The 26,222-nt window shown below is 43.8% G+C and overlaps 1 protein-coding gene across 1 annotated transcript; it reads right to left on the bottom strand.

Moving 5' to 3' along the window:
• Window positions 1-2,284: 2,284 nt before the first annotated feature.
• On the bottom strand, window positions 2,285-5,763 carry lim2.1 (lens intrinsic membrane protein 2.1). Its single transcript, XM_007896044.2, has 5 exons — window positions 5,705-5,763; window positions 4,316-4,509; window positions 3,269-3,418; window positions 2,966-3,100; window positions 2,285-2,538 (listed from the first exon to the last, which is right to left on the bottom strand). Exons 2-5 carry the CDS (start codon window positions 4,488-4,490, stop codon window positions 2,477-2,479), a joined length of 522 nt encoding a protein of 173 aa, XP_007894235.1. The 5' UTR covers window positions 4,491-4,509; window positions 5,705-5,763; the 3' UTR covers window positions 2,285-2,476.
• Window positions 5,764-26,222: the final 20,459 nt, after the last annotated feature.

Below are 26,222 nucleotides of genomic sequence, written 5' to 3'. Positions count from 1 at the left end.
AGAAAAGAAAATGAGAATGTTGGAAATGCGTCAGTGTCTGAAAGGCCCAAAGTGCTGTTTTCTCTCTGTGGCTCTCTCAGGCGCTGACTCATTTACCTCGGATTTGCAGCGTTTTATACTGGAAGTTCTTGCCGGAAAGTTATTTTGAGACTTTGGAAAGGTTTAAGAGGCCAGAGCAGAGAAGGAAACAGTGTCACCGCGGCTTGGAATCAAGGCCTCGAGGCGCTTGATTTATTTTACACCGTCCTTTTCCCATTATTTTCGGACAGAATTGCTTAGCTCTTTATCAGAAAAGAGCGATTTATAAATTGCTCAGCGCTTGTCATAATCTGCTTGTTTTGATTTGTCACGTCAGGATTAAGAAGCAACTAATTAAGATAAGTGTTTGGCTTTTTAAATAGCAACGATACGTTTTGCCCACAAAATCCACTCTACAGCATAGCCTGTGAAGCGCTTTGAGACGTTTCGATGACGTGAATAAGTAGCTATATCAAATGCAAGGATTATTCTTATTCTCGTTATGAGTTTGATGTCCGGTTTCATGTTTTCTCACTGAAACTATCATATTCATATCACGTCAGAGAATGAATGTAAACACAAAGATACAGACACGCAAATTGACAGATACAGTCGCGCACGTTAACATTAATCCCGTAACAGACGGTTCTGTATCTCAACCAAGCGGTCATTCTTATAATAATAATAATCCTTGCATTTGATATAGCACCTTATCACGTCGAGACGTCTCAATGCGCTTCATAGAATTTACTGTGAAACGAATTGACTGTGTAATCTTATTCTTCATTCATGAGCTACAGTAACTCATCAACTCAAGGGAAAAGGGCACAGTGACGAGTTACCAGGAGTTAGGCGGGCACATAAATACGTAAATGAATGTGTCTGGGTATTGACAACAAGATGACTTCAGTGGCATTGACAAGTTCAGGCAGGGTCGAGTTATCAGGAGTTTTCTGTGCGATAGTGAATGAGTGTTTGACCGCGGTTGGTGTGGGCGTATCACAACGGATCCAATCTATAGAGCGTAGTACGGTCCCAGAACAATCACACGACGCCAGAACCCACGAGGCTCTCAGGGCTAATCATGTCCTACACAAAGGGTATTTGGCTTTCACCTCACATCATTAATAATGAACATAAAAGAACACCTGGCTGGAACGGGTGAAATATTCCCCTAATAAAAAAAAATGTAAAATTCTTTTTTTTTAAAAAAAAAGCAGTCTTTTTTTCTTAAATAAAAGTTACTTTTTAATAATGCAGAACAATGTTACGTCCAATTTACGGTAACGCTCTGGAAGGCAAACACTGTTGTTGAATTCCAGACCAGAAATATTTAGCTTTTAAATCAAATAACCCAGCTTTCAAAAGTGTGGGTTTTTTTTTGTGCTTCACTTATTTTTAATGAACGCCCACTGTGAAAAAGCTTTCAGACGAGGATACCGAGAGGTAAGTGCTTTATTATCTGCCTCACTGCATCTTGTGTATGAACCGCTTCGCACAAAGGTTTGACACCTATTTAGATTAGAATGAGGTTCTAGTTGTACATTTCACATCAATGCCCTTTATTGCTGACTCGGTGTTAAGCCTCTATATTTGTGCTGTAGGCCTTACACTTTCCTTCACATCTGATGTTCATTTCCATTACCTAATAATAATAATAATAATAATATTTGCATTTGATATTGCACCGCATCACGTCATTGAGACGTCTCAAAGCCCTTCACAGTATATACTGAAAAGTGGATTAACTGTGTGTTTTTGAGACCGAAACACGGCAGCCAATTGCGCACAGCAGTGTCCCACAAGCAGTCGTGGATTGAGTGACTAAATTATTAGTATTTTTTTTTGAGGGGTCTATTACCCCCCGGAAAACAATCTGCCAATTGACTAACAACCGGGTTCCTACTCACTGCGAGGTAAACAGTTCTACTTTCTAGAATACTTCATCAAGACTATTTAAGAATAAGACAGCTCTTTTCTGGAACATAGATTCACTTTTATTAGTAGTAATAAAAAAGTCCATATTAGGCAGAACTAAGAAAAACCATGACTTCAATTTAATCTCACTTTTTGGCTCAGTACACTAAAAATATGAGTAAATAGAAATAAATGCCGTCTCATAAATAAAGACATACGTTAAGCAATGACCTGTGCATCACTTTATTACCTGGTAGAGAAATTCCACACTATGTTCCCGAAAAAAGTTAAACATGCGTCCAAAGCCTCTTTAAAAACTTTATTCCTCAGAATGGGGTAATTGGGAAAGTACAGTATAATCGTTAGCTTCAGGAATTCAGCCTCAATTTCTTTCAGTTTGTGTCTACAGTCTCACTAATTAACTCTCTAAAGTCATTAGCCGTTTCAAAGAGAATGGAAAAGTACCGCTTGATAATACTGGACATTAAATACTTATTGTCTGTCCTCCGTAGTTTTCCACTGTTTAAATGTCTTCTTGATTCTAACGAGGAGCTGGACTTCGTGGGCTCTCGTGCATGCGGTAAGCGCACATGTAGAAAATTCCTGGAAGAGAACATAGCGTTGGATTCGGTTACGTCAGTTGACCCACGCTGAGGGGCAACGCTGAAGATAAACCGATTTTTTTTTTTTTGCAAGGCCAGGGGTTAATAATAATAATAATCCTTGCATTTGACACAGCGCCTTATCACGTCGTTGAGGCGTCTCGAAGCGCTTCACGGGGATACGCTGTAAAGTGGAGTGACCGTGGGTTTTGCGGGCGAAAGAAAAAGTGCAGCCACTCGTACACAGCGGATGACAGGCAGAGAGAGAGAGAGAGCGTTCACATTCCATCCCAACCATCTAGCAAGCGAATAATCATGTCGCACGTCACAATTTCCACCCTAACGCCTGAGCATTTAGGCAGAGCTGATCCGGCAAAGTGGGGGGGGGGGTGTGTTTCGGTGTTTTCCAGAGTCGTTCTGGTTCTTACCTGCAAAGAAGGTGAGGACCACAGCCACCCAGCCTATGATGTAGGACCAGGAGAAGCGCCAATTGCCATAGCGCTTGCCGTAATAATTTACCGTCACCCCGGTGTATATAGCCATGGCCAGTAACACAAAGATACCTGCAACGCAAAGCCCGCCGTTAGCGCAGGAAAAGCCCAGCATCCGCTCCGGTCATCGGTCGCGACGGTTTGCGAATTGGTTTCGACTACAAATCGCATTGGCACACAGCGCCTTTCCACGTCGGGAGGACGTCCCAAGGCGCTGCTGTTAGGTTTCCCCCAACTCACATGAAGTGAAGTACAGGATGCCCGCCGCAAACGTTTTATCAAATCTGTTGAAGGAGGAGTAATGGGTGAAAGCCATGATGCCAATGACTATGCCAATGAAACATGCAAGGAGGGAAAGGATCATGAACGCTCGTGTGGCATCCCAATACGCTGGAAAGAGAGAACAGAAGCGTGAGATGATGATAATAATAATAATAATAATAATAATAATCCTCGCATTTGATACAGCGCCTTATCACGTCTTCGAGACGTCTCAAAGCGTTTCACAGGATAGACTGTAAAGTGCAGTGACTGTATATTTTGTGGATGAAACGTGGCAGCCAATTGCGCACAGTAGTCTCAGTCGTGGATTTGAAGTGACCAATTTATTATTATGATTAATTAATTAATGCTAATTATTATTGATTATTATTTAAGGTCAAACAGAATTGTCGCTGGCCTTGAAGGCAAGAGCACGATCCTGTTCGTTTCCGTTATTTATGTCAAACCACAGCAAGAAGAAAATAATTCAACCAGTCTGTATTGAAAACATACATTAATACTTCTCCGTAATCTCCCTCCCATTTAAAAGGGTCTTTCTCAGCCCAATCTTTCCAATTTTGATGAATCACATGAGGCTAGCAGCTGCCTTTCCTGATGGTGAAGTCCTTTATATAATAATAATAATAATAATAATAATAATAACAGTAATAATAATAATCTTTACATTTGGTGCAGAGCCTCTCATGTTCCTGTTACCAGATCGTATGTGCTACGCGATTTGATACGTCCCTGGTCATTGATAACACGCTATCTGCTCACGCGCTCACGTCCAGTCGGATTTTTGCGGTTAAACTGGACGTTGTTGGCGTGTGGGGGCGGGGGGGGGGGAAAATTTCCACGTGTGGGGGGTGGCGTGCGTACGTGGAGCTCTCGGGCTGCTGTGAGTTGGGCGCCCTTAAGCATGGCGATGGGTTTCCGCATGGGTCAGGCTGGCATTGGTTCACCCCCCACCACCACCCTCCGCATTGATGTACGGCTGATTCGCTGGGCAGACGGTGCGCTTACCGACACTGTCAGTGTGTATGTAACATTTGCCCGGCACGCAGTATCTCCAGAGGCCCTGGTGCATGAAATTGCCGGAGTGACGGTATTGCATCCAGTAATCCGTCGCCGTGGAAACGACGAGCAGTATGTTGCCCACGCCGGCACAGAACAGGCCTCCTCCCATGAAACTGTACATCTTGTTGCCGAGATTCTCGCTGCGAAGAGGAAAGGCGCGAGTTAGCACCGTCCCCACACCCAGCGACGGACTCGGACACATCGGTGAGCGCCCGATCGTCGCTTCACCACCTGATTGCCACCCGCGTCCTCCTTCTCATAATGACCCTGGCGCTCGATTCGGCGCCTCGTCGCGTGGCTGAGACCCCTCGAAGCGCTTCGCAGAATATGCCGCGAAGCGAATCGGCTGCGCATGTTGCGGGTGAAGCGCGGCAGCCAATCGCGTCTCGCAGTGTCCGGGCACACAGTCGAGGATCGAGTGACCAAATTATTGTGTTGTTTTTTTGAAGGGATTATTATCCCCGGAAAGTGATCCGTCCATTCACGAGCAACCGGGCGCCTTACTTACTGCCAAGTAAACAGAGGCGAGTGGAGTAAGGAAACTTACCTAAGGTACACACGCGCACACGCACACATACACACGCACACGCGCGCGCGCGCGCGCACACACACTTTGATAACTGCAACTTGAAAAAAATTACAATGATGGGTTATAGAATAAATCGAAACACCTTCTAAGGGAAACGTTTTTTGCCTGTTTTTTCGGGCGTTTCCACGGATTGGTTCCTGCCGCAGTTTGGCAAGTCTCAAGGGGTATAAATGCAGAGGAGGAGCTTTGCCAAACGGGGAGGAACTGAGCGTTACAGCAACAGGGCAAATGATAGCAAATTCTCACTTACACTCACTCAGTCTCACCCCGGATTACAATGTGATCAATGTTAGCTTCACTGTCCATAACCTCACCGTGATGGGATAAGCTATAGTCAGGACAGGCGCAAACAAGTTGAGGGTTGGACTTTAAGTGAACAGGTATAATTACCAGTAAAGTGTGTAGATTAGGGTTGACTGTTAAATGAATGCAACAGGGTGCAACACTATGACATTACACTCTATATTAAATTGCAAGTATGGTTATGGTTTGCAGCACAGTTTGACATTTTACACACCACGAGACACATAGAATAGAGCAAGGCTTTGCACTGGAGAGGCGTTCGCCCCAGCAACGGAATCACACGTTAAGTAAATTCACGTCCTCCCCTTCGACAAAGCGTTTGAGAGTTTTAAAGTTAAAGGCAGGATGAAAAATACGAACCCGCGTAACAAAGATCATAGCACCCACAGTCGTGACTTTTTATACAGATAAATGTAGATCAATAAAAAAATAATCTTTCTTACCCTGGGCTCCCCTGTTTGTGGTCACTTACTCACTCACTCACTCTCTCAGCAGTCTGCAGGCTCCAGCCGCACAACACACAGTCCAGTCACTCTCCCCACACTGTTTTGTCAGAGGTGGCAAAAAAAAAGCCCAGCATTGCACGAAAGCATTGTGTTGCCACAATAAGTGGGCACAAAACAGATGATTACCCTGAGCTGTGTTTGTGAAGCCCGGAATGTGCTGAGCACAAACCGACATGGAGAGAAACTTGCAGCATCTGCGTTTACTAAGCTGATGATGGCCACAGTTTCTATTCACAGCGATTGCAGAGGTAATCAGGTGTATGCTTCGTAAATAATAGCCCAGCCCTGCTGTGCAATGTCAAACTGTTCTATCAACAGATTGTTTATTTAGTCCACAAATACTACACACGGCTCAGATATCTGCACCCCGGCCTCTAGCCTTGCTTCATTGCTTCGCTGCAGAAGTCTTTGAACCAGTCGTCATGATAATAATTATAAAAATAAATAATCCTTGCATTTGGCGTCGGGCCTTATCACGTCATCGAGAGACGCCCCAAAGCGCTTCACAGGGTGTATTGTAAAGCGCAATGACCGTGAATTTTGTGGGCGAAACGCGGCGGCCAAATGCGCACGGCAGCGTCCCACGAACAGTCGTGGATTGAGTCATCAATTTTATTTGTGGGATTGTTTGGCCGGGATACACCGGGAGAGAGAGAGAAACTCCCTTTGGTTTTCGAATACCTTTGGTTTTCGGTTTTAACGTCTCATCCGAAAGGTGGCGTCTCCGAAAATGCAACAGCCCCCATCGCTGCATTGCAGTGATAGCTTAGACAACGTGGAGGGAGCGTGCCTTGTTGTGCAAGACCAAATATTATGGATGGAAAACAACGGCGTGAGTACAATTGTGTAACTGGTGCAGTCACAGCAACCCATCGGCAGCGGAACCCATTGGGGAGCAGCGGAAACATATCACTGCCCGCCCCCACCACCAAAAAATATTTGAGTGCATTTCAGAAATACTTCCCTGTCTCCTGTGCTCGGGGTGGGCTGGTATGGACTGGTACGGTACACGAGCAACGATTTAGCTTTAGGAATCGGGGGGCTTTGTTACGCCCCTGATCAAGAGTAAAATCCACCTTTAAAATATTGTAATCGTACACAGTGAAGGTTTTGACAAGAACGATGTTACTAATAACGTTTCGCCCACAAAATACATAGTCAATTCACTTTACAGTATATCCTGTGAAGCGCTTTGAAACGTCTCGAAGGGGCGAAATCAAATGCAAGGATTATTATTATTATTATTGATTGATATTACAGCTTCCCCCCCCCCTCACCCGCAGCTCTGGCTTGAGAATGAAATTCAACGTCTTTTCCAATCCCCAAGTACATGTCTTTGTGTGCGGGAGATCTGTCTTGTTTCTGGATCAAAGGCTGACAAGTGCTTTCACCATCTCTCTCTCTGTGTCCCACCTCAATGCTCAGGGCATCTCAATAGCTGCATCGCTTATTCGCTATTACACAGGGAAATTATTTTGTTTTAGTTTCACTAATTAGCTTCAACCACTGCCATCTTCAAAGGTGCAGTGACGGGAGATGATCCAACAGCAAAGTAAGTGCAAACCTCTATTGTATTCCCGCTAATTATATTTTTAAATCAAGTTTTATAACAATAATGTGTTTCTCCGACTGTTCTTTCAGTGAACAAAAATGGAAATTCAAGTTAAGCGGCTGATTATTATCGTCAACATGTTTTTCACGTTGTTAAAATATTCAAGGGGTAATTATTCATGATTCCGGCCGGATTTGCCCTCACCAACCAATTGATACGCAAACAGAAACAGAGACGCAAAGAAAGAAGTCTGGGGTTTGTCATTATTATCATGAAATACATAAACAGGCGTATAAGCCACTGGAAATCTAGCTACACAATCACACTGTCAGTAAAGTCATCAAAAGGCTGGAGTAACGGGAATTAGGGATGGAATGTGGACACTGCATTCGCTTCCCAAATCCTCTCTTTGCTGTTACAAGACAGGGAATAGTGACTGTGTACGTGTATGAAGCTGTGTGGGTCAGTTTGCGTGTGGGTGTGTGTATGTGTGTGTGTGTGTGTGTGTGTGTGTGTACCCGAGTTGGGGTCCCAGCTCCAATCCTTGGGGAACATTAATTCTCATTGCTCCCTTTGTTACTGACTCTTTGCTCCCAATTTCCTGAACGCGACACAATATTGCCCAACTTTGCCTTCCATTATTCGCCCGGAGTATAAAACAAGGTAACGTTCGGAGTCGCCACGGCAAAGATGAGCTTTATGGCCCGTTCTCGTTCCCAAATCTTTCTCTCCCTTGTGAGTTTTAGTTTCCTTCAAGCTTAGGCCAACGTCTCACGCACAGCGAACAAGCCTTTGCTCAGGAAACTCGGACACACAGTTGTTCCATTTAGCTGCATATTGCTGGCGTTATGGCTTTATTACCAAATCACACATCAAGTGCTAGCCACAGACACTTGGAGATTGTTGCCTCTAGAAAATAAGTGGGCAATGAGCTTCTCCTGCACACCCCCAGGATAAGGGATGCACAAATCGATGTAAGCTGGCAACAGGTAAAGTAAGCAATCCAAATGTATATTTACAAGTACTCCTATCTCTATACACACAGACACATTTTGCTCGACCCCTGTCCTTGCTGAAACACCGGCCTCGCTTTCCTGTCCACCCTCGTGTGATTACACTCACCCACACCAAAGTGACAGTTATTGACATGGCATCAAATGGAATCAGGCCTCCAGATAAGAGGCCATTCGGGTTTATCGCACTTGCGCTGTGATTCAATGATCATTTTCGAGTCGCGAAGAGAAAGATCCAAAGATATTCCATCGGTTTCTAACATATTTCAGGAAGTGGAGTCAAACCTGATTATTTGGAGTTGAGGTACAGATCAGCCATTATCTAATAGAATGGCGGAACAGGCTTGAGGGTCATCTCCTGTTCCTATATGTATATATTATATGCATTAGCTGTGTGCAATTGGCTCCCATGTTTCACCCAGAAAATATACAGCCAATTCGCTTTACAGTGTATTCTGTGAAGTACTTTGAAACGTCTCGAAAATGTGATGAGGCACTATATCAAATTCAAGGATTATTATTACTATTATTATGATTATTATTATCTGGGGGATAAAGGCTGGGAAATGTTCTAAACCATATTGAATTGCAAAATTTGTATTTTACTGCATTATTTATTGAGCAGCGAAATGTTTAATCGATTTTTTTACACATATAATGTATAAAGTAAAGATTCATTCAACGAGTTGGGTCTCAAAGGGCTGAGCTGAGAGCTTCTGAGTGAAAGGCACAATTGAACAATTCCTCGGGCGGGATATGGGATTCAAGTGAAGGGTGTAGGATTCCATATGTTTGTTTAATTTAAAAAAAACACTTCACTCGGTCTCAGAATTAAGGAGTCTTGTTCTCTCTTTCATGTTGGACCCTGGTACCAAATGGACATTTATTTTTCACCATTTAACTGCCTCTAAGATGAAAGGATGGTATCTGGGTTATTTCTTGCATTAGACAGTGAAGCAGAGACAGACCTTGCCTCAGAGAGAGGGCGATAAAGAAAAAAGCAGGATATTTTATATTACATTCTATGACCTTTATTTAACTCAATTCTAACTGAAACCACAGATTCCAGGCCGACCAACCCTTAAGTGGCACTTACAGCGAAATAAAGTATTTCTCCATTTGACAAATGCATCTTCAAATAAATATTTTGAATCTCAGCTTACAGTTAAGAATCAAAAAAANTGCATGTTTGCTTAGCGTGGCGCTCTGTACCAAGGCTGGAAGGTTCAGATTGTTTTTATGTTAAATAATTCTTTAAACATTGAACAGGTCTGTTCCGACAATGTAGTCAATTAATTTACATAGCACTGTAATATCTTAGTCAGCGGGATTCCATTCGGATACTCTGTTGAAATTTAATGATGGAATACTATGATAGGCATTGACATTTGAATAATCTATAATATCAGATGTAACTTCTCAGTGCTGTGCTTGAGGTCTGCGCATCTGAGGATTGGAAATTCACATGGTCTCAGCTTGTAGGACAACTGTGTCTTAACAGGCTCCCTAGCGAGACAGCGTCAATTAAATTGAGTCCTCAGCATCCAACTGGCTCTGGTCAATAACACGAAGATCTGGAGCAGGCCTACACTGAACCAATTTCCTGTCTAACCTGTTCAGATCTGCTCCAGGATAGATGAACCTGGGTAGGCTATGCCTTTTTTTTTCCACGCGAGAAGAGGCTATTTAAGGGGGGGATGTAAAGAAGGGTTTCATACGGTTAGCAATAAAAGGCTGTTTCCCTGGTTGGACAATCCTTTACCGGGGAGACAAGTATACGATACTGACTAGGAAGGTTTAGATGAGCATTTAGGGGGAACTATTTCACCCAGAGGGTAGTGAGACTGTGGAACTCATTACCTGAAGCGGTGGTTGAATCAGATAATGAGATGCATTCAAGCGGAAGCTAAATCTTCACATGAGAGTAAAAGAATGGGTGGAGACTTGCGTGGAGAGTAAACACCAGCACGGACTACTTGGGCCTGTCTCTGTGATGTCCAGTCTTTGTAAATCTTTGTAGATGGACCAAACTCAAGAGGTGATCTTCACCTTTCCCTGGGCTTCAAACAGAATTCTTGTTGTTTGAGTCTTGTCTTGAGTGACGATTTCAGAGGTAGTTTTGATGATCATACAGTTTAGGAAGGAAAACAGCCATGAGAGTAATTATAAAACTCTCCCACCTTTAAAACACCAACTAAGCAGTAGGATATTAGATAGTCCTGAAACTCACATCCTGTATTATTTTAGTCCAACTTTCTCCTGCTTGAAACAATTCAGAAACAAGCAGTGGAAGGTGAAAGTATCAGATGCAGTTACTGTGGGAACAATCTCGTTGCGTGGACTTTTTTCATGTATTTCATGGACCAATTTTATTTTCAATCCAGCGATTTTTTTTCCCCCAGTAACTTCTTTGATCATTGACACGGGTTCCTATAGTCAAAGGGTCCTCAGTTGGTTTGGAGGGGAGGTAATTTGGCTGCATCCCCTTTTATCTCAGATCAGATAATAGGATCTAATCATCATCTGTAGGAGATTGGCACAATTGCTAGATTCTGTGCAAGCCTCATTTTATTGCAGGATGCATTGAAACCATTGCATTAAAATCATACAGATGCTCCAGCCTCTTCTGTCACGGCGGTTGGTAAGAACTATTGGTGAGACAATCATTTAACTTTTTCAATATTTATGTATTCCTGTTCATCATCACCGCACGTTCAGCTCTATGTTATTGATAGAGTGCGTAGCATTCGGGAGAGGGAGGCAATTGCGGAAACTTGTGTTCGATGGGAGCTGGGAAGGTGTATCTGCAAGGCACAGCTGTTGAGCACATCTGTTTTTGCTCCAATTCTTTCCCCTTTTATTCCTCCACAATGCTGCTGAAATTGTTGAGGTACAGGTCTACATGCTCTGGCAGTCACCAAGCACCTCCTCTTTACATCTCAGCCTCAACAGTGAATGTCGACAGACCAATTGACTCAATAATAATAATAATAATAATAATAATACTTGCATGCAAGTAGTTAGAGCGCCTTATCAGGTCATCTCAAAGCTTTCGCAGAACGTATTGTAAAGCGAATCGACTGCGGTGTATTGCGGGCAAAACGCGGCAGCCAATTGCGCACGGCAGTGTCCCACAAACAGTCGGGGATGAGTAACCTTGTTTTATTTATTTATTTATTTTGTGGAGGGATTATTACCCTAACAAATAGGTTCCAACTTGCTGCTAGGTAAACAGAGACGAGCAGAGTGAGGAAACTAGCCTAAAGTTTCGCCTTGCCCGGGAATCGAACCGGGGTCCTCTCCTTGCGAGGCGAGCCCTCTACCGTGCCTTCACCTTCCCTCTCTACTCTCTACACCCTCCTCGCTCCCTCCCTTCCCGCCCCTCACCCTGACCATTTCCCCCCTCCTCGCTCCCTCCCTTCCCTCCCCTCACCCTGACCATTCCCCCCTCCTCGCTCCCTTCCTTCCCTCCCCTACCCTGACCATCTCCCCCCTCCTCCCTCCCTCCCTTCCCACCCCTCCCCTGACCATTTCCCCCCTCCTCGCTCCTCCTTCCCTCCCCTACCCTGACCATCTCCCCCCTCCTCGCTCCCTCCCTTCCCTCCTCTCACCCTGACCATCTCCCCCCTGCTCGGGTCCCGACCCAACTGTCCAGCGCCTTGGGACGTCCTCCCGACGTGAAAGGCGCTCTATAAATGCAATCGTGTTATTGTCGTTGTTTTTCAGTACATTTATTCACTGATTCATTGACAGAACTTATCATTTTTTCTCTCTCGCTCTCTGGCGTTGCTTCAGTTATATCAACGCTTCCAAACAGGAGTGTAATAATGATATGTTTGTTGGCTGTTTTGCCCTGCCCAGAGTTCAAGATGAAGCGAGTCTCACGTCTCTATTGAAATTCATTTAGTGACATTCAACAAACCAGCAATTTCAATATCTCTGCTGTCGAACTAATAAAAATGGCAAGCCAGACAAGCTTTGTTGCCATGTTGCTCTACTACATTAGCAATAAAACCATCCACTTAAACACTTAAATGAATATATCAAGAAACTAATTCATCATTTGTGATCCCATGATTTAAGTAGAAGCCTCTTTAATTTTCTCCCCATTTTGCTTCATTTGCAATTTGAGCACAGGCGAGATTGCTGTGTGGAAAGGCGCACTGAAATTGCCACACTTAAGTCCTTTCATTTCCCCCGTAATTAAATAATTGAAATTCTTGTCAGCGCTGGAGCTTTAACGCCACACAAATGCTGGGACTGATGGTAAAAATTGCCTTTTTACTTTCGAGAGGAAGCCAGGTTTATTTCGTCGATGGCTGGCAGAACACTTTACTCATCTGTCTGTCAGAGATGTACTGTGGCCATTAACTGCCTGCTTGGAGAAATGATGGGAGACATCTTTACAGCTCTTGGAAGGTGATTGCTTTGCCTAATGCTTGGCGGAAATGGAACCCAACCACTTGTATCCCATTTTCTTCAATGCTACTGCAGTCCATTACTACTGCACCTTTGAAATCTTCCATTATCTGCCTCTAAAAGATAGCTCACCTTGTACTATTTTTATTTTCTGTTTTCTTTCACAGTCCCGTAACGTATCTTGATAGAAGTTGCCTTGCTCTTTTATATATGATTCCTGTTGCCATAACAATTTGAATCCCCTTTGTGAGAGCTGATTTGTCTTTTCTTTAGGGTGATTCACTCAGTCGCGGGAGCCGTAATCTACAAAGCTCTGAAAGGCTCCAGAAAGCTTCATGCGAAAAGAAGGAAGGAGAGTGCAGTCCTCGCGAAATTCTCCAAGTGTGTGCATTTTTTTCTGGCAGAAATTGATAAATAAATACATTTGGAAATAGATAAATTTGGAAATGGATAAATTTGGAAATAAATAAATTTGGAAATAAATAAATTTGGAAATAAAAATTGGTCTGTTTTCCCCTTAGAAAAACTAAGGAAAGATCATTTTTTTTTTTGCTGTAGCGTGGAGTCCTGTAGCTCCAGTGGTTAGAGCACTCGCCTCGGAAGCGAGATACCCAGGTTCGGTCCCGGGGCAGGGCAATACCTTAGTCAAGTTTCCTTACTACACTCGCCTCTGTTTACCCAGCAGTAAGTAGGAACCCTGTTGTTAGTCGATTGGCGGATCGCTTTTCCGGGAGTAATAATCCCTTCACCAAATAAATAAATAAATGAATAATAATTTGGTCACTTGATCCACGACTAAGGTGGGACGTGAATCCACAGCCTTCTGACTGAGGCGAGAGAGAGAGTGCTACCGCTGACACACAAAAGAAGGTTGACCTATCAACGAGTTGTGTTTCTAACCTGTGATGGAAAAGTGCGACCGTTATCGCTGAAGACAATCGCCCCGAATTAATTAATGTTTCTCTATTTGCTGATCAGTCCTTTCTGTGTGAGCTGGGATAGAGATAAGCGCATGATTTGACCTAAACCAATAAACGTTGCATAGCTTTAAAAACTCGTAGGCTGGTGGTGGGTCTCAAGTATTGACTGCTCTGTAGTCTCGCTGTCTGTCTTCCTATCAGTTACAATGCAACACAAGAGATATTTAGCTTTCGATGTCTTGGCTGCTATTGTTTGAAATGAGCTGGAGTGTAGTTTGAAACAACTTTCCTTTCCGAGAAGAATAGGAGGCGCTTTTTGAAGGACAGCAGGACGTCTGGGCTAAGCATTGGTTCTATTCATCGCAGCCACCTTGTTAGCGTGTAATAAATGTGGAAGTCAGAATCAATTACTCTATCTGCACAAGGCAGATGCCACTTCAGGGCAAGTTGCGTAGGGAGGAGCGAAGGCTGAAAATGTCCTCGCACCGGGCCACGCTGAGTTTACACCAAGCTAATTGAGTTCTCGCTGGTAATTTTCGACTCCTAAGTGAGCAAAGAAAATGACATCTTACAGCTTCATCTGCCTGGGCGCTGAGGGGGAAAATGTGCCCAGAGCAGTGGATCTGCAGCATAATCCCCTGGGGAGGTCAACCGGGACTCAGACCCACAACATGGTGCGCTGTGGTGATCGTCGCAGTGAAGGTCCAACACTGCTAATATGATTGTTGCTTCTCTGAACGCAGCCTCACAGCGTAGACTGCCTGGGATTCTGATTCTTATGCGCGACAGAAATGCTGCCTTCATCGTGCAGTCCTGCAGCTTAGTGGTGAGAGCACTTGTCTTACAACCGAGAGGACCCGGGTTCAATTCCCGGCAGGGCGAAACCTTGGGCAAGTTTCCTTACTCCACACGCCTCTGGTTACCCAGCAGTAAGTAGGAACTCGGTTGTTAGTCAATTGGTGGATCGCTTTTCCGGGGATTGGGGATTTGTCTGCTAAAACTTCCTTTGCCTGTGTATCCACCGTGTGTTATTCAGAAGCACTCTGTGGTATCACTCTGCGTTGCTCTCTACAGCACTCTGTAGTGTCACGGACATGAGAGCATTTGAGTCTTTTAAGCAACAGGTTAACAAATGCCATTGAACAGACTGCCATTGAGAGAAGGAGATAGCTTAATCAACAAAGTGTAAGGAGAAACATCCAATGCGAAAACCTTAAGGTGATGTCGAAGGTTTTATTAGTATAGCAAGTTGTAATTTGTATAGCAACACTACGCCTTGCACAAAAACAAATATTTTGGCAATTTTAACACATTTGTAAAATAATTTAGCAAAACTGTGCCATAGTACGGCAAAGATGTGTGGCACGAGGAGACGCACACACAGATAAAAGATGCATGGAAATGAGAGGGGCTTATTGCACAGCAATTTGTCAATTTTCTAAGACTAATATATATGTCTTACTTGGCCTCCGGTAGTTGTTCAGATTACAACCTTGGTGATGTAATCCAAGCCAAGATATTAACGCAGGGTTACATTGTCACTTAACCCGCTTCCAGCGACGTGAAATGATGTAACCTCATCAACAGGAACACATTGCGTTCCTTCATCCCGAGTGAATTAATATCATTTCAAAGCAATGGGGAAACCTTCCAGCTCAGTTTGTAACAAGCAGCTGCTGGGTTCCCATTGATCCGGTCAGAACATCACCGCGGTTGAATAGAGAGGGGAGTTTCTGGGTCAGTTGTGATGTACTCAATGGCATGATGATCCCACTAGACTCAGACAGTGCTGGGAGAAGATTGCTCCCAGCTATTCCCCGAACATTTCCCTGACATGTATATTCAAACACAAGGTCTAGGGAGAACAATGCGTCCTGCTGGGTGGATCAACCGTAGGGAAACCGTATGGAAGAGCAATCACCAGCTCTCCTCCTCTCTCCCCCGCCAATCCATTATTCACAGCTAATTCTAGACTCAACACATGACAGAGTTTGAACACAGCTCAAACCCCAATAGTCAAAATAGTCAAAAGAGATGCTGGTGTCAAACTTTTCTATCTTTGTTGTGAAGACTATCAGGGATATTCGAAAAGCGTTGGAGACAACATGTTGAAAATAAAGCGTGGCTTAAAGCAATGCAAGAGAGATTTGTATAGGGGCTATAATAGCAATATGTCTCATCATGTTTCACAGTAGTTATTGCCATGTGAATGCGTGTTTCACAGGCTGGTTTGTTCAACCTTTTTTTGTTGGTGTATTTCAACGATGCTATTGTAAGGTCAACTTAGAGCAAGACGTTATTCTTTAATTTAAATAATTGTTTTATTTCTTTTGCTAACATATTTCTAATAATAATAATAATCCTTGCATTTGATTTTGGCATCTTATCACATTGCTGAAACGTACCCAAGCGATTCACAGGATATACACTGTAAAGCTGCAGTGACCATAAAGTAGACGAATGCGGCAGCCAGTTTTCCAAGCAAAAATGTTCCACAAATATTGGGGGATTTGTTGGCCAGGATATTGGGAGAAATCTGGGCAGGTAAATATTAAGGAGGGGGAAATCTACCCTCTCCCAGACAAAAAAAATAACATTTCCTTGAGCAAACAGGCTGGGCCTGAGATCACCAGAGCAATCAGTGAAACATTAACCAAACGTGGAAAGTAAATATTAAACGCACCAACGTGGACCGGAGAATTTACAAAATATACAACTCCCGTGTATAAATAAATACATGCTGGACGTCGGAAATTCAGAAGGAAGAAACCACTCAATGGGATGGGTGTGCTGCCACCATGTGAGTGATAGTTATTGGTAACGAGAGTTGTGGAACACTGCAAATGACCCTGTGATTCAAGTCACGTATTCCCCAAAAAGCTAGATTGGGGATTTGTGTGTTGAAGCTCCCTTGGCCTCTTTGGATCAGGTACACAATGTTTTTATTTGGATTCTTCTGAGTCTCAGCAATTGGGGACAGGGAATCCTCCCATTCAGCTCTTGTTAATCCTGCAAACCAAAGCCCTGTTGGGTAGAGTGGTCCTAGCTGGACAATTTTTATCTGTGGGATTATTGGTCAAGGGAAAAACTCCCTTCTCCTTTTGTACAGTGCCATGGATTTTTAATGTTCACCTGAACAAGCAGGAGGAACCTCAATCTCTCATATCATCTGAAGAATGTCCTCTCCAAGAATGTAGCACTCCACTAGCATTGAAGTGTCTATGCATTCAAAGTCCGGGCATGAGTCTTGAACCCACATCCGAGACGTTATCGCTTGATTTATGGCATGAAGTACGATTCTAATGTACACATTTTTTTTCATTTTGTGTTTTGGCAAAATCTATGGCATAAAATTAGAATAATCCTAATAATCCTTGCATTTGATATAGCGCTTTAGCGCATCTTCCGGACGTCTGAAAGTGCTTCACAGAATTTACTGTAACGTGAATTGACCGTAGGTTTCGTGGGTGAAATTTGTGGATGTTTCACATCGCTTTCGATGCGATAAAACGGTGACATTTCAGCCCTTTATTGCGCCGTCTGTGTCATTCTTTCCAAACAGCAAAATTCCGTTTGCCCAGGGTTTGCGGCTTGGAGGAAAGATTTTTATAGACTCACTCTCATAGCGATATGTATAAAAGCCAAGAGTGACAGCAACACTTCCGATCAACGGGAAGAACAGAGGAGGTCCAGCTTTCGCACATTGAATACAATTCAATAGAAGCGAGTTTGAAAGGAAATTTATTTTACTTCCCAAAACCAACAGCAATCTGCTCCGGTTCCAAAACAATGGGGCATCCAATTAAAGGCAGTGGTACAAGACGGCTGGTGTAATGAGAGGCAGGTGGTCCTCTGTTGAGCTCAGTTCTTGGTCCCATGTTGTAAAGGCAAAGATCGAGCCTTTAGTGGTCGCTTCAGCTGAGAGGTCCATTAATTGCCTCGGAGAGCAAACCGGCTCCTTTATGTGTCAGCTAACATCTCCAGGTGAGTTATTTCAACGCAAAGTGTATAAAGAGCATGCCGGAGAATGGAGATGAGAGATGTTATTGATTATCCATGCAGTCGCCGTTTATTCTGCACAATGGGTTTTTTTTTCAACAGCAAATTTATAGACTGGAGATTTCTTCAACTTCATTGCAGTGACACCATCAAAGTGTGAATGGTCCACATGTGATCAATGCTATTACTGTCTGTAGTCATAATCCATAGGATTAGCCTCTTTCTCTCTCTACCTCTCTTTCTCCAGCTCAATGTGCCTGGACTTTCTTTGTTGTATCAAAACCAATATGGTAATCAGTCATCATCTCACTGCTCCATCCCACATCCTTTACCTCTTCCCTTGGCTGAATCAGGACTCATCACCTCCTACTCAAATTCATTCTTTCCCAGAACCTAAAGATTGCGAAATTCCTTTTCTCTTTCAGATTCCCTTCTTGCTACACACTTAAATTCCAAGTTTGACCTCACTTACCCTGACTTTCTGATTTATCTTGCAGCGTCTCCTACTCTTGAGATGTTTTGAGATGCCTCGATGATGCATCAAGGTGCTGCATTGAATGCAAGGATTTCTATCGAGTCCTGTAGCTCGGTGGTCAGAGCGCTCGTCTCACAAGCAAGAGAATCTGGGTTTCATTCCCGGGCAGGGCGAAACCTCAGGCGAGTTTCCTTACGCTGCGCGCCTCTGTTTACTGAGCAGCAAGTAGGAACCCGGTTGTTTATCAATTGGTGGATCGCTTTCTGGAGATAATTATCCCTTCAAAAAACTATGGTGAGTATGACTGCCGCTGGCCTGAGTGTGTGAGAGAGTAAATGTGAGGCAATTGCATACATGTCAACGTGTCATCTCACCTCACTCTCTCCCCCCCCACTCCTCTCTCCTCCCCCCTATCCACAGGCAGGTTATTTTAACAACAGGTTAAATTTTCTCTGGTATAAAACATGTGTTTATACCGGATCATCTTTAGTGTCAATGAATTCTCCTCCCCTCGTTTCCGTCTCGCTCGCATTGCTGTTAAACACACAGTGAATTATGCTCTGAGGTTTAAGTGTAAGGCTGACAGCCATTGCCTCCCTCTCTGTAATTTGTTTTTCAGCTTTACCTCTCTTCGGCGACGAGTTTCATTTTCTCTGAGGCAGTGTGTACATAATACCTCAAATTAGGTGCACATTAGCCATTCTTTCCTCCCGGTTTGTCCCTGTAACCTGCTGTTAATTCATAATAGCCTTAATATTTTGCTTTTATTCCAAATTCAACTCTCCATCGTGATTGCCGCTGTCTGGCTAAAGCACAAATCTTCCACTTCGGTGATAATTAGGGGCCAACTGCTAGTAATTATTGCCTTTATTAGTCGGTCTTTTCAATTAGACCCTTCAGAATGTTACACACGATACCTGGACTTCCTTATTACACGCTTACTACATTTCAATGTAACTCCTAATTGAGGCCTCACACGGAGTAAATACACGTTTCTACCTCGTTGCTTGAAATGAGAATCGTTTTCTTTGTAAAGTCTAATTTATTTTCACTCTCTCAGCCAACAACCTTCCCCAACCTCCTCAGAAGGCAGTGAAACAGCTTTCCCCCCCCCCCCCAGACAATGACACCTTGCGTTTACACAGTGCCTTTCGCATAGGATGAACGTATTGAAGTGCTTCTCGGAGGCGATACAAAGCAGCGGGGAGGGGAGGAAGGAGACTTTACGAATGTTGCCCAAAGGCTCAGTCGCAGCGTTAGGTTTTCAAGGAAGCTTTCAAGCTATAGACTGAAGGAGCAAATCGAAAGACGTTTGGGAGGGAGTTGTAGAGAGCAGCTATACGCTTGATCACCAATAACAGAGAGAATATTACCTGACTACCTTTACTGATCATAATTAGTATTTACACAGCGGCTTTCACATAGAAATAAGCGTCTCCCAGCAATTTATAAAATATAATTGATCTGAACTGAATTGACCGCTGTTGTACAGGAGCTAATCAGCACTCGCTACGTCTAGTAAACAACAAGGAGATGAGCAGCCCAATTTCATTTGAATTTGAAGTTAAATTTGAATGAAGAGAGATAAAAAACAGACTGAGTTAACCGGGAGAGTTTTGCCCACAAATTTTGCCCAGTCAATTCACTTTACAGTATATTCTGTAAAGCGCTTTGAGACGTCTCAACGACATGATAAGGAGCCGTATCAAACACAAGAATATAAGTCTTCGGCATTTCTTTGAAATAACAATCCTTCCATTTGATTCAGCCCTTTTCACTTTGGCAGGACGTGTCAAAGCTTTTCACAGGATTTTACGTTAAAGTATAGTAACCACACATTTTATGGGCGAATTAGTCGGCCAATTTACATACCGCAATGTCCCACAAACAGCCCTGTCGTGAATGAACAATTTTATCGGGGGATTGTCAACGAGACACCAGAAGAAAGTCCCTTTGCTTTTTGAATATACAATGGGATCCTTAACGTCCACCTGAACTGGGAAACTGTCCTCGGGTTTCACATCTGATCCCTTCAAAAAAAAAATAATAATAATGTGGTCACTCAATCCGCGACGCTGCCCTGCACAGTTGGCTGCTGCATTTCATCCACAAAACACTCAGTGACTACACTTTAGAGCATATCCTGTGAAGCGCTAAACAGAGGCATGTGGAGTAAGGCCTAAGGTTTTGCCTCTCCCGGGAATCGAACGCGGGTCATGTCGAGGAGTGCTCTAACCAGTACACCACAGGACTCTACCATTATTAATATTATTATTAATTGTTCAGAATGATTAGCAGACGTGATTACTGTGAACTCAACGAGACCCGGCTGTGCGGAGCATCTACCTGGGCTCTTTAAGCTGCCTGAGGCGCAGTGGAAAGGGGAATTGCCAATAAAAGCCAAGCAATCACTTAACCCGGGCTCCTCGCTGTTCGCAAAGAAAATCCAACAGCAATTAGCCGGTTTGAACTGTTCCAAAATAAAGATTGGAAGAAACGACCGAAACCAGCTGATAAAATACCTGCTCTGGAGCCCGTGAATCCCCCCCAGCGGGAGAGCAATTACTGCGTGATGGAAACTAGGAAACTGAGGCACAAATAGTCACCGGCTCAGCAGGGTTAGGTCGGGCTGGACGTACTCTCCGGGGATAATTGACCGGCACCTATAGAAGAGTCGATTTCTTTCGCGTCGTGCATTAGAATAGGACAATTGAAATGAAGAGGCGATTTTTAATTAGAGATCTATAGTAAACTGTCGAAAGTGTTTGGTGACAGAAAAATCAATTTGATCTAATATTACCATCAAAGGTAGAATTAAATACTATTTTAGCACAGATGGGCCTGGAACAGGTTATTTTCCTGACCTGCATTCTCCCCACTCCACTAGCTCCGGCCTCCTGTTTATCCCTCGTCCCCTCCGCTCCACCATTGGCGGCCGTGCTTTCAGCCACTACGCCCCAAAGCTTTGGAACATCTCCCCCAATCCCTCTGCCTTGCCCCCCCCTCCACCCCCCTCCTTCCTCTTATTTAGATCACTGAAGTCCTTGCTCTGTATCCTTGATTTCACAACATTCGCCAATTAATTGACAATTATCAAGCGCATTTAAGCACAATATATCACACAGGAACCTTTGCACACATGCAAATCTCATGTAACTCAAAGATCATCTACGTTACACAGGAATGTAGTTCTGTCCTATTAAATCTGATTATACAGTATTGTGTAATTCACTGGATGATCAAATTACAACTCACACACCAGAATATATGACAAACAACTGATCTATCTCCTGTCTACATTTATCCTCAGAGTTAAACCTCGAAAGGACACCGACTGAGGTTTGTAGGAATGTTTGATTAGACGCTTTGATTGCTTCGGCAATGTTGCATGTTTATGTAAAGATTGAGTGTGAGGTTGTTTGCTGTGAAGTATACAAACTATATCCGAGTGTCGCAAGACTCATTTGTGACCTTGTTTTAGGTTAATGAGGAAGGACAGTAAGTATGGTGCATTGCAAAAACAAGGCACATATTTGTTTAAAACTATTGTCTCAGTACAAAGCCATTCATATTGTTAGCACTGATAGACTGAACATAATGGAAACATTACTTGTTTTCATACCCACTGCATTCTGGAGTACCAACCTTGTAAATGAAGCAATGATTTAGCATTTTAGTGACTGTGTTAGCGCTGATAAGAGACAGGGGCAAGATAATGCCTGAAATATTTGTCAAATCACAAGTAGGCTGACTGCGGCAGAACAGAGTATTAAAACTAATTTCTATCACATCTCCGCTATTTCCTGGAGGAAGATAGGGTCAGCACAGGTTGAGAGAACACAAAATGAGCAGCTGTCTCTCAGCGTCGGGGAATACAGAAATCCAAGCTCGGGGAAAACAGAGTAGACCGAATGTTAATATTTTTAAAATTGGAAATATATATATCTTCATAGAAACACGGTGCATTTTTTTATTTAATTTTCCTATTCCGTGAATTTGATATGTATGTTTGAACGTGATCCCAATATCCTCGCTACATACTGAATAATAATTTTTGGTGGTATTTTATTTTAAGAGCTTAAGAAGGGAATGTAAATGTTCCGATGTTTATTGGAATTAATAGTTGAACAATAGGAAATGAGTCATTTGTGGAAATTGACTGAAGGGGTTTGTGTGTCGGGATGTTTGATGGTGGAGAATGGTTTGCTACCTGTGGCAGACGTTTCCCCTAATGCTATTTTTTAAGATGGAAATCAAGTCTTAAATTCTTTCAATTGGTGGACCGGTTAAGCCACAACATTCTGATGAGAGGTTGCGTAGACTTACATGGGGTGAAACAGCACAAAAATAGGCCATTAGGTCCAACCAGTCCATACCACACAATCCTCCATCCTTCTTATTCCCCACTCCTATACCCTCCTGAATATATCTCTATTCCCTTCTCCCTCCGTCGAGCTTCCTCTTAAATACGTTGACCCTATTTAGCTTCAACCACAGCTTCCAGCAGTGAGTTCCACTCTCTCAACGCCCTCTGCGTAAAACGTTCCTCCTCTACTGATTAGATCTGCTAGGTTCTGTTGTTTGGCAAACATAAACAACCGCAAGCAACAACAATTTGCGCAAATTAGTGGTGCTTTTCACCGCACAGTGCGCTCACAACTGGAAGGGCGGTCGAAGAGACATGGGAGAAGGACTAAGGCGGAGCGCCTGAATGTTTGGCCATCAATGAAGGGGTTGAGAGACTGACAGCAGCAGCAACTCTCAGCCCTTCACAACGGTTCATAACAAAACAATCCTCTTTTCTCATGGTGTGGTAGCGTTCACACACGCCCTACGTTCAATGTAGTTTACAGTAACCGAGTCAGAACAGTCTGAAATTCAATACAGGTTAATTCGTGCGACAAGTTAGCACTTGACCAATTCCAATAATATCAGCAAGAGGTCATGATCAATCTGCGTTTTTATCGAACGACAGACACATCCCCATCACTGCCGCAGCAGCTCAGAGTTTCATAGTAACGCTGAGATGTTGCTTAATGGGGGGGGGGCTGTAAGCTCACTACAAGGCAAGGCCTTAGTACACAGGCAGACGGGCAGAGTGCACTGTGCTGTATCTGCGTTACGTTAAATGTTGCCTCGTGACGGACAATAAAACCCTCAGACTCCCCCAGTTCTACCTTAGTCTCAGCCCGCAAGAGCATTTCATCTGAAAATTTAAGCAAATTAATTTGCACGCAGCAATCTGTTGACCCACAGTGAGTCACAGATTTTTTTACTTGGGGGAATTTGTTGGCCAGGACACCGAGAGAGAGAAACTCCCTTCTCTTTTCAAATAGAGCCATAGGATCTTTAAGACTCTGCACCTCCAATACTGCAGCACATCCCTTGAACCCATAACCTTGCGGCTCAGAGGCGAGAACGCTCCCAACTGACACCCAAAAAAGGAGTTGAAGGAACATATTCCGGTGTCAGTGGTTTAGGTACACGGTGGGTCTTATTAGAAATAACGACGGCAGACACCTCACTGAGCCACGGATGGCAAAAACTCCCTTTGGGCTCCGTCTCTTAGAAATAATCGCATTCAAACGTCGAAGGAGGTGAGTCGTGTATAACAATGATTTGTTACATGATTTATGCTCGCACACAAGAGTGTTACAGAATATGTTTCCGTGTTGAAGCACTCCCAACTCGAGGCAGTGAGTGAGCGAGGGATGCAAATGTCATTGACACTGAAGTTGCATTAAACCTTCCCATCAAGGGCAATAATGGAATAAAGGCCGCCGTGGAGCTAGTTTCCCAGTCAATATTCTTTATTTTGCTGCATAAACCTTGTTTCATCTTCTTCACAGACCATTAGGAGGAGTCGATTTGCTGTCAATTGCTGTCTCAGACAGCTACATTAATGCAGGCTCACAAAAAGACCACACATTGCTTTCTCACTTCACTCCCTTTCAAATTAGAGCGTAATGCTGCCTCCTCACAGCTTGTGACATGTTAACACTATCAGCTATTTGTTGTGATTGGCCTTAATACACTGTGTCTAAAGATTTCATCAGCCCGTTGATGACAGAAATAAACCACTATCCACTGGGAAATTGCGCTGATTAATAGAATTAGGCATTGTGGCGAATCAGTATAAAGGTGGGCATGTGGGCCCTCCCGAGAGACACGGAGCTTGAAGGAGATTTTTGTTGGAGGATGGAGACAGGCACTGAGGTAACCTGGATCCCTGTGTGTTTGGCTGACCAAGTCTTGCTTCGCTGCTCGAGAGACGAAAGTAAGATCGGACCTTGCTTCAAACTCACGGCACCGATCCTCAACGGTGAGGTTTGCCACTCACCTGAAAAAATTTTGTGCGGAAACAATCCTCCCTAACCCTTCACTCCCTTTTTGTCATTGCAAAGCACAAAGGGCGCCGTTATTTTCTATTTATCCCTTCAAAACCTTTCCCAATTTTGACCCCTTTACGATCTTTTCCATTCCAATGAAAAGTGATCCAGTTTTTTGAACTTATCCCCATAACTATAAGCTGTTTGTGTGGGACACTGCCGTGTGCGATTGGCTGTTGCGTTTCGCCCACAAAATGCAGTCACTGCACTTTACTGTATATTCTGTGAAGCCAGCGCTTTGAGACATCTCAAAACAGCGCTGTATCGGAGACGAGGGTTATTATTAGTAACGTTATCTGTGCGCACCTCATTGAAAGCGACGCGAATTCCGCGCCAAATGGAAATCCACTTGTGCGTGACTTCCTTCCACGTAGAAACCAAAGGTGTGACACGGCACAGTTCTAAACGAAGCCAACGCCAAGGCTGTTGAGCGACGTGTCACTCACAACTGGGCAGACGCCAAAACCATTGACGACGACAGCAAGTTGCATTTATGTGCCCACCATTCACATAGTGTAACGGCCGATGTGGAGTCACGGGGGGGGGGGGGGCTCTTAGGGCGTGCCTCTGTATTCCAGCACCGGTTGCAGGTGCTTCAGTGGGTATTTGATAGGAGTGTTACAAGGTACGATGCCCAGTCTCAACCGCCGCGGAGAACACAGACGTGACCCACTCCTGAGATAAAGCAGCAAATCTAAACAGTCGCAGGTTGCGTTCAGTTCAGCTCACAGTCATTCAGTTCCGTGGCAGCCTAATGCCCTCCAAAGGCCATGAGAGGTAGTGAGTACGGTGTGATCCCCCACCCACCCCCCCCTTTCCTTGGATCCAATCCCACCTTTGTAAAGCGCTCTGAGACGTCGGGCTACGTGAGGGCCGCTATATGTCACTGCAATTTGTTGTCACTTCTCGGGATCAAAAGCACTTTACCGCAGTCGAGCGTCTGCGATATCCGGACGCCGCTGCTATTTTAGCAAGTGATTAAAAAAAAAAGTTGTTTTCTGTTTATTTACTGAAGCCGGAAATTCATTCACTTCGTGGCAGACACGGCCACTTCCAGTGAGGCACTTTGAGACCTCCTCTTGTTGTGAATCGTACTGTAAGAAATGCAAGGAATATTATTATTACTATTATTATTATTAGACACCTTTTCCTTTTGCTTTGTACGGATCCTATAATGAGATGCCTGAAATTGTACACAATACATCCTTCTGACGTGATAAGGCGCCTTGTCAAGTGTAAAGATTATTAATAATAATAATAATAGTAATACTCCAGCTGTGGCCTATTTAACGGCTCGCACAAGTTTAACATTTCCTTTTGAAGTATCTTGTAACTTGCTTTTAAGCTTTCGAACTTTTCCGGTGGACAGAATTCCCCAGCAATTTCCAATTTTGCCGGGACTCGTCAGGAGTCTGTCAGCCTCTGAGCCGCACGTGACAAGGTGAGAGAGTCTGTGACGGACACTGGGCGAGTGTTAAAGAAAGAACATCTGTTGCTGTTTCCCCCTTTCAGATGAGAAACGACTGTAGTTCCCTCTGTCTTTAATGCCACTTCATGGGAAGGGATGAGCCAGGGATTCGGTGCTTTATCTGCCTCCAGCTTCAATTAAAGCCCTTTGCACGAGTGTGATAGGTTTAGTGTGAGCTGAGCTTGGCTTGATGGCTGTCTCTCTCAGCAGCAGGAATCTA

Source organism: Callorhinchus milii, unplaced genomic scaffold, assembly GCF_018977255.1.
Source record: "Callorhinchus milii isolate IMCB2004 unplaced genomic scaffold, IMCB_Cmil_1.0 Scaffold25, whole genome shotgun sequence".
Taxonomy (NCBI): domain Eukaryota; kingdom Metazoa; phylum Chordata; class Chondrichthyes; order Chimaeriformes; family Callorhinchidae; genus Callorhinchus; species Callorhinchus milii.
The sequence above is the reverse complement of the archived record's forward strand: the minus strand, read 5'-3'. Positions and strand labels throughout refer to the sequence as shown.

What these genes read in the sequence shown, in the direction of transcription:
- lim2.1 (XM_007896044.2), bottom strand. Translation starts at nt 4,490, where the DNA reads ATGTACAGTTTCATGGGAGGAGGCCTGTTCTGTGCCGGCGTGGGCAAC. An exon ending in CATACACACTGACAGTGTCG is followed by an intron (nt 3,419 to 4,315) that starts GTAAGCGCACCG and finishes CTCTCTTTCCAG; the next exon opens with CGTATTGGGATGCCACACGA. An exon ending in GGTCCTCACCTTCTTTGCAG is followed by an intron (nt 2,539 to 2,965) that starts GTAAGAACCAGA and finishes GTTCTCTTCCAG; the next exon opens with GAATTTTCTACATGTGCGCT.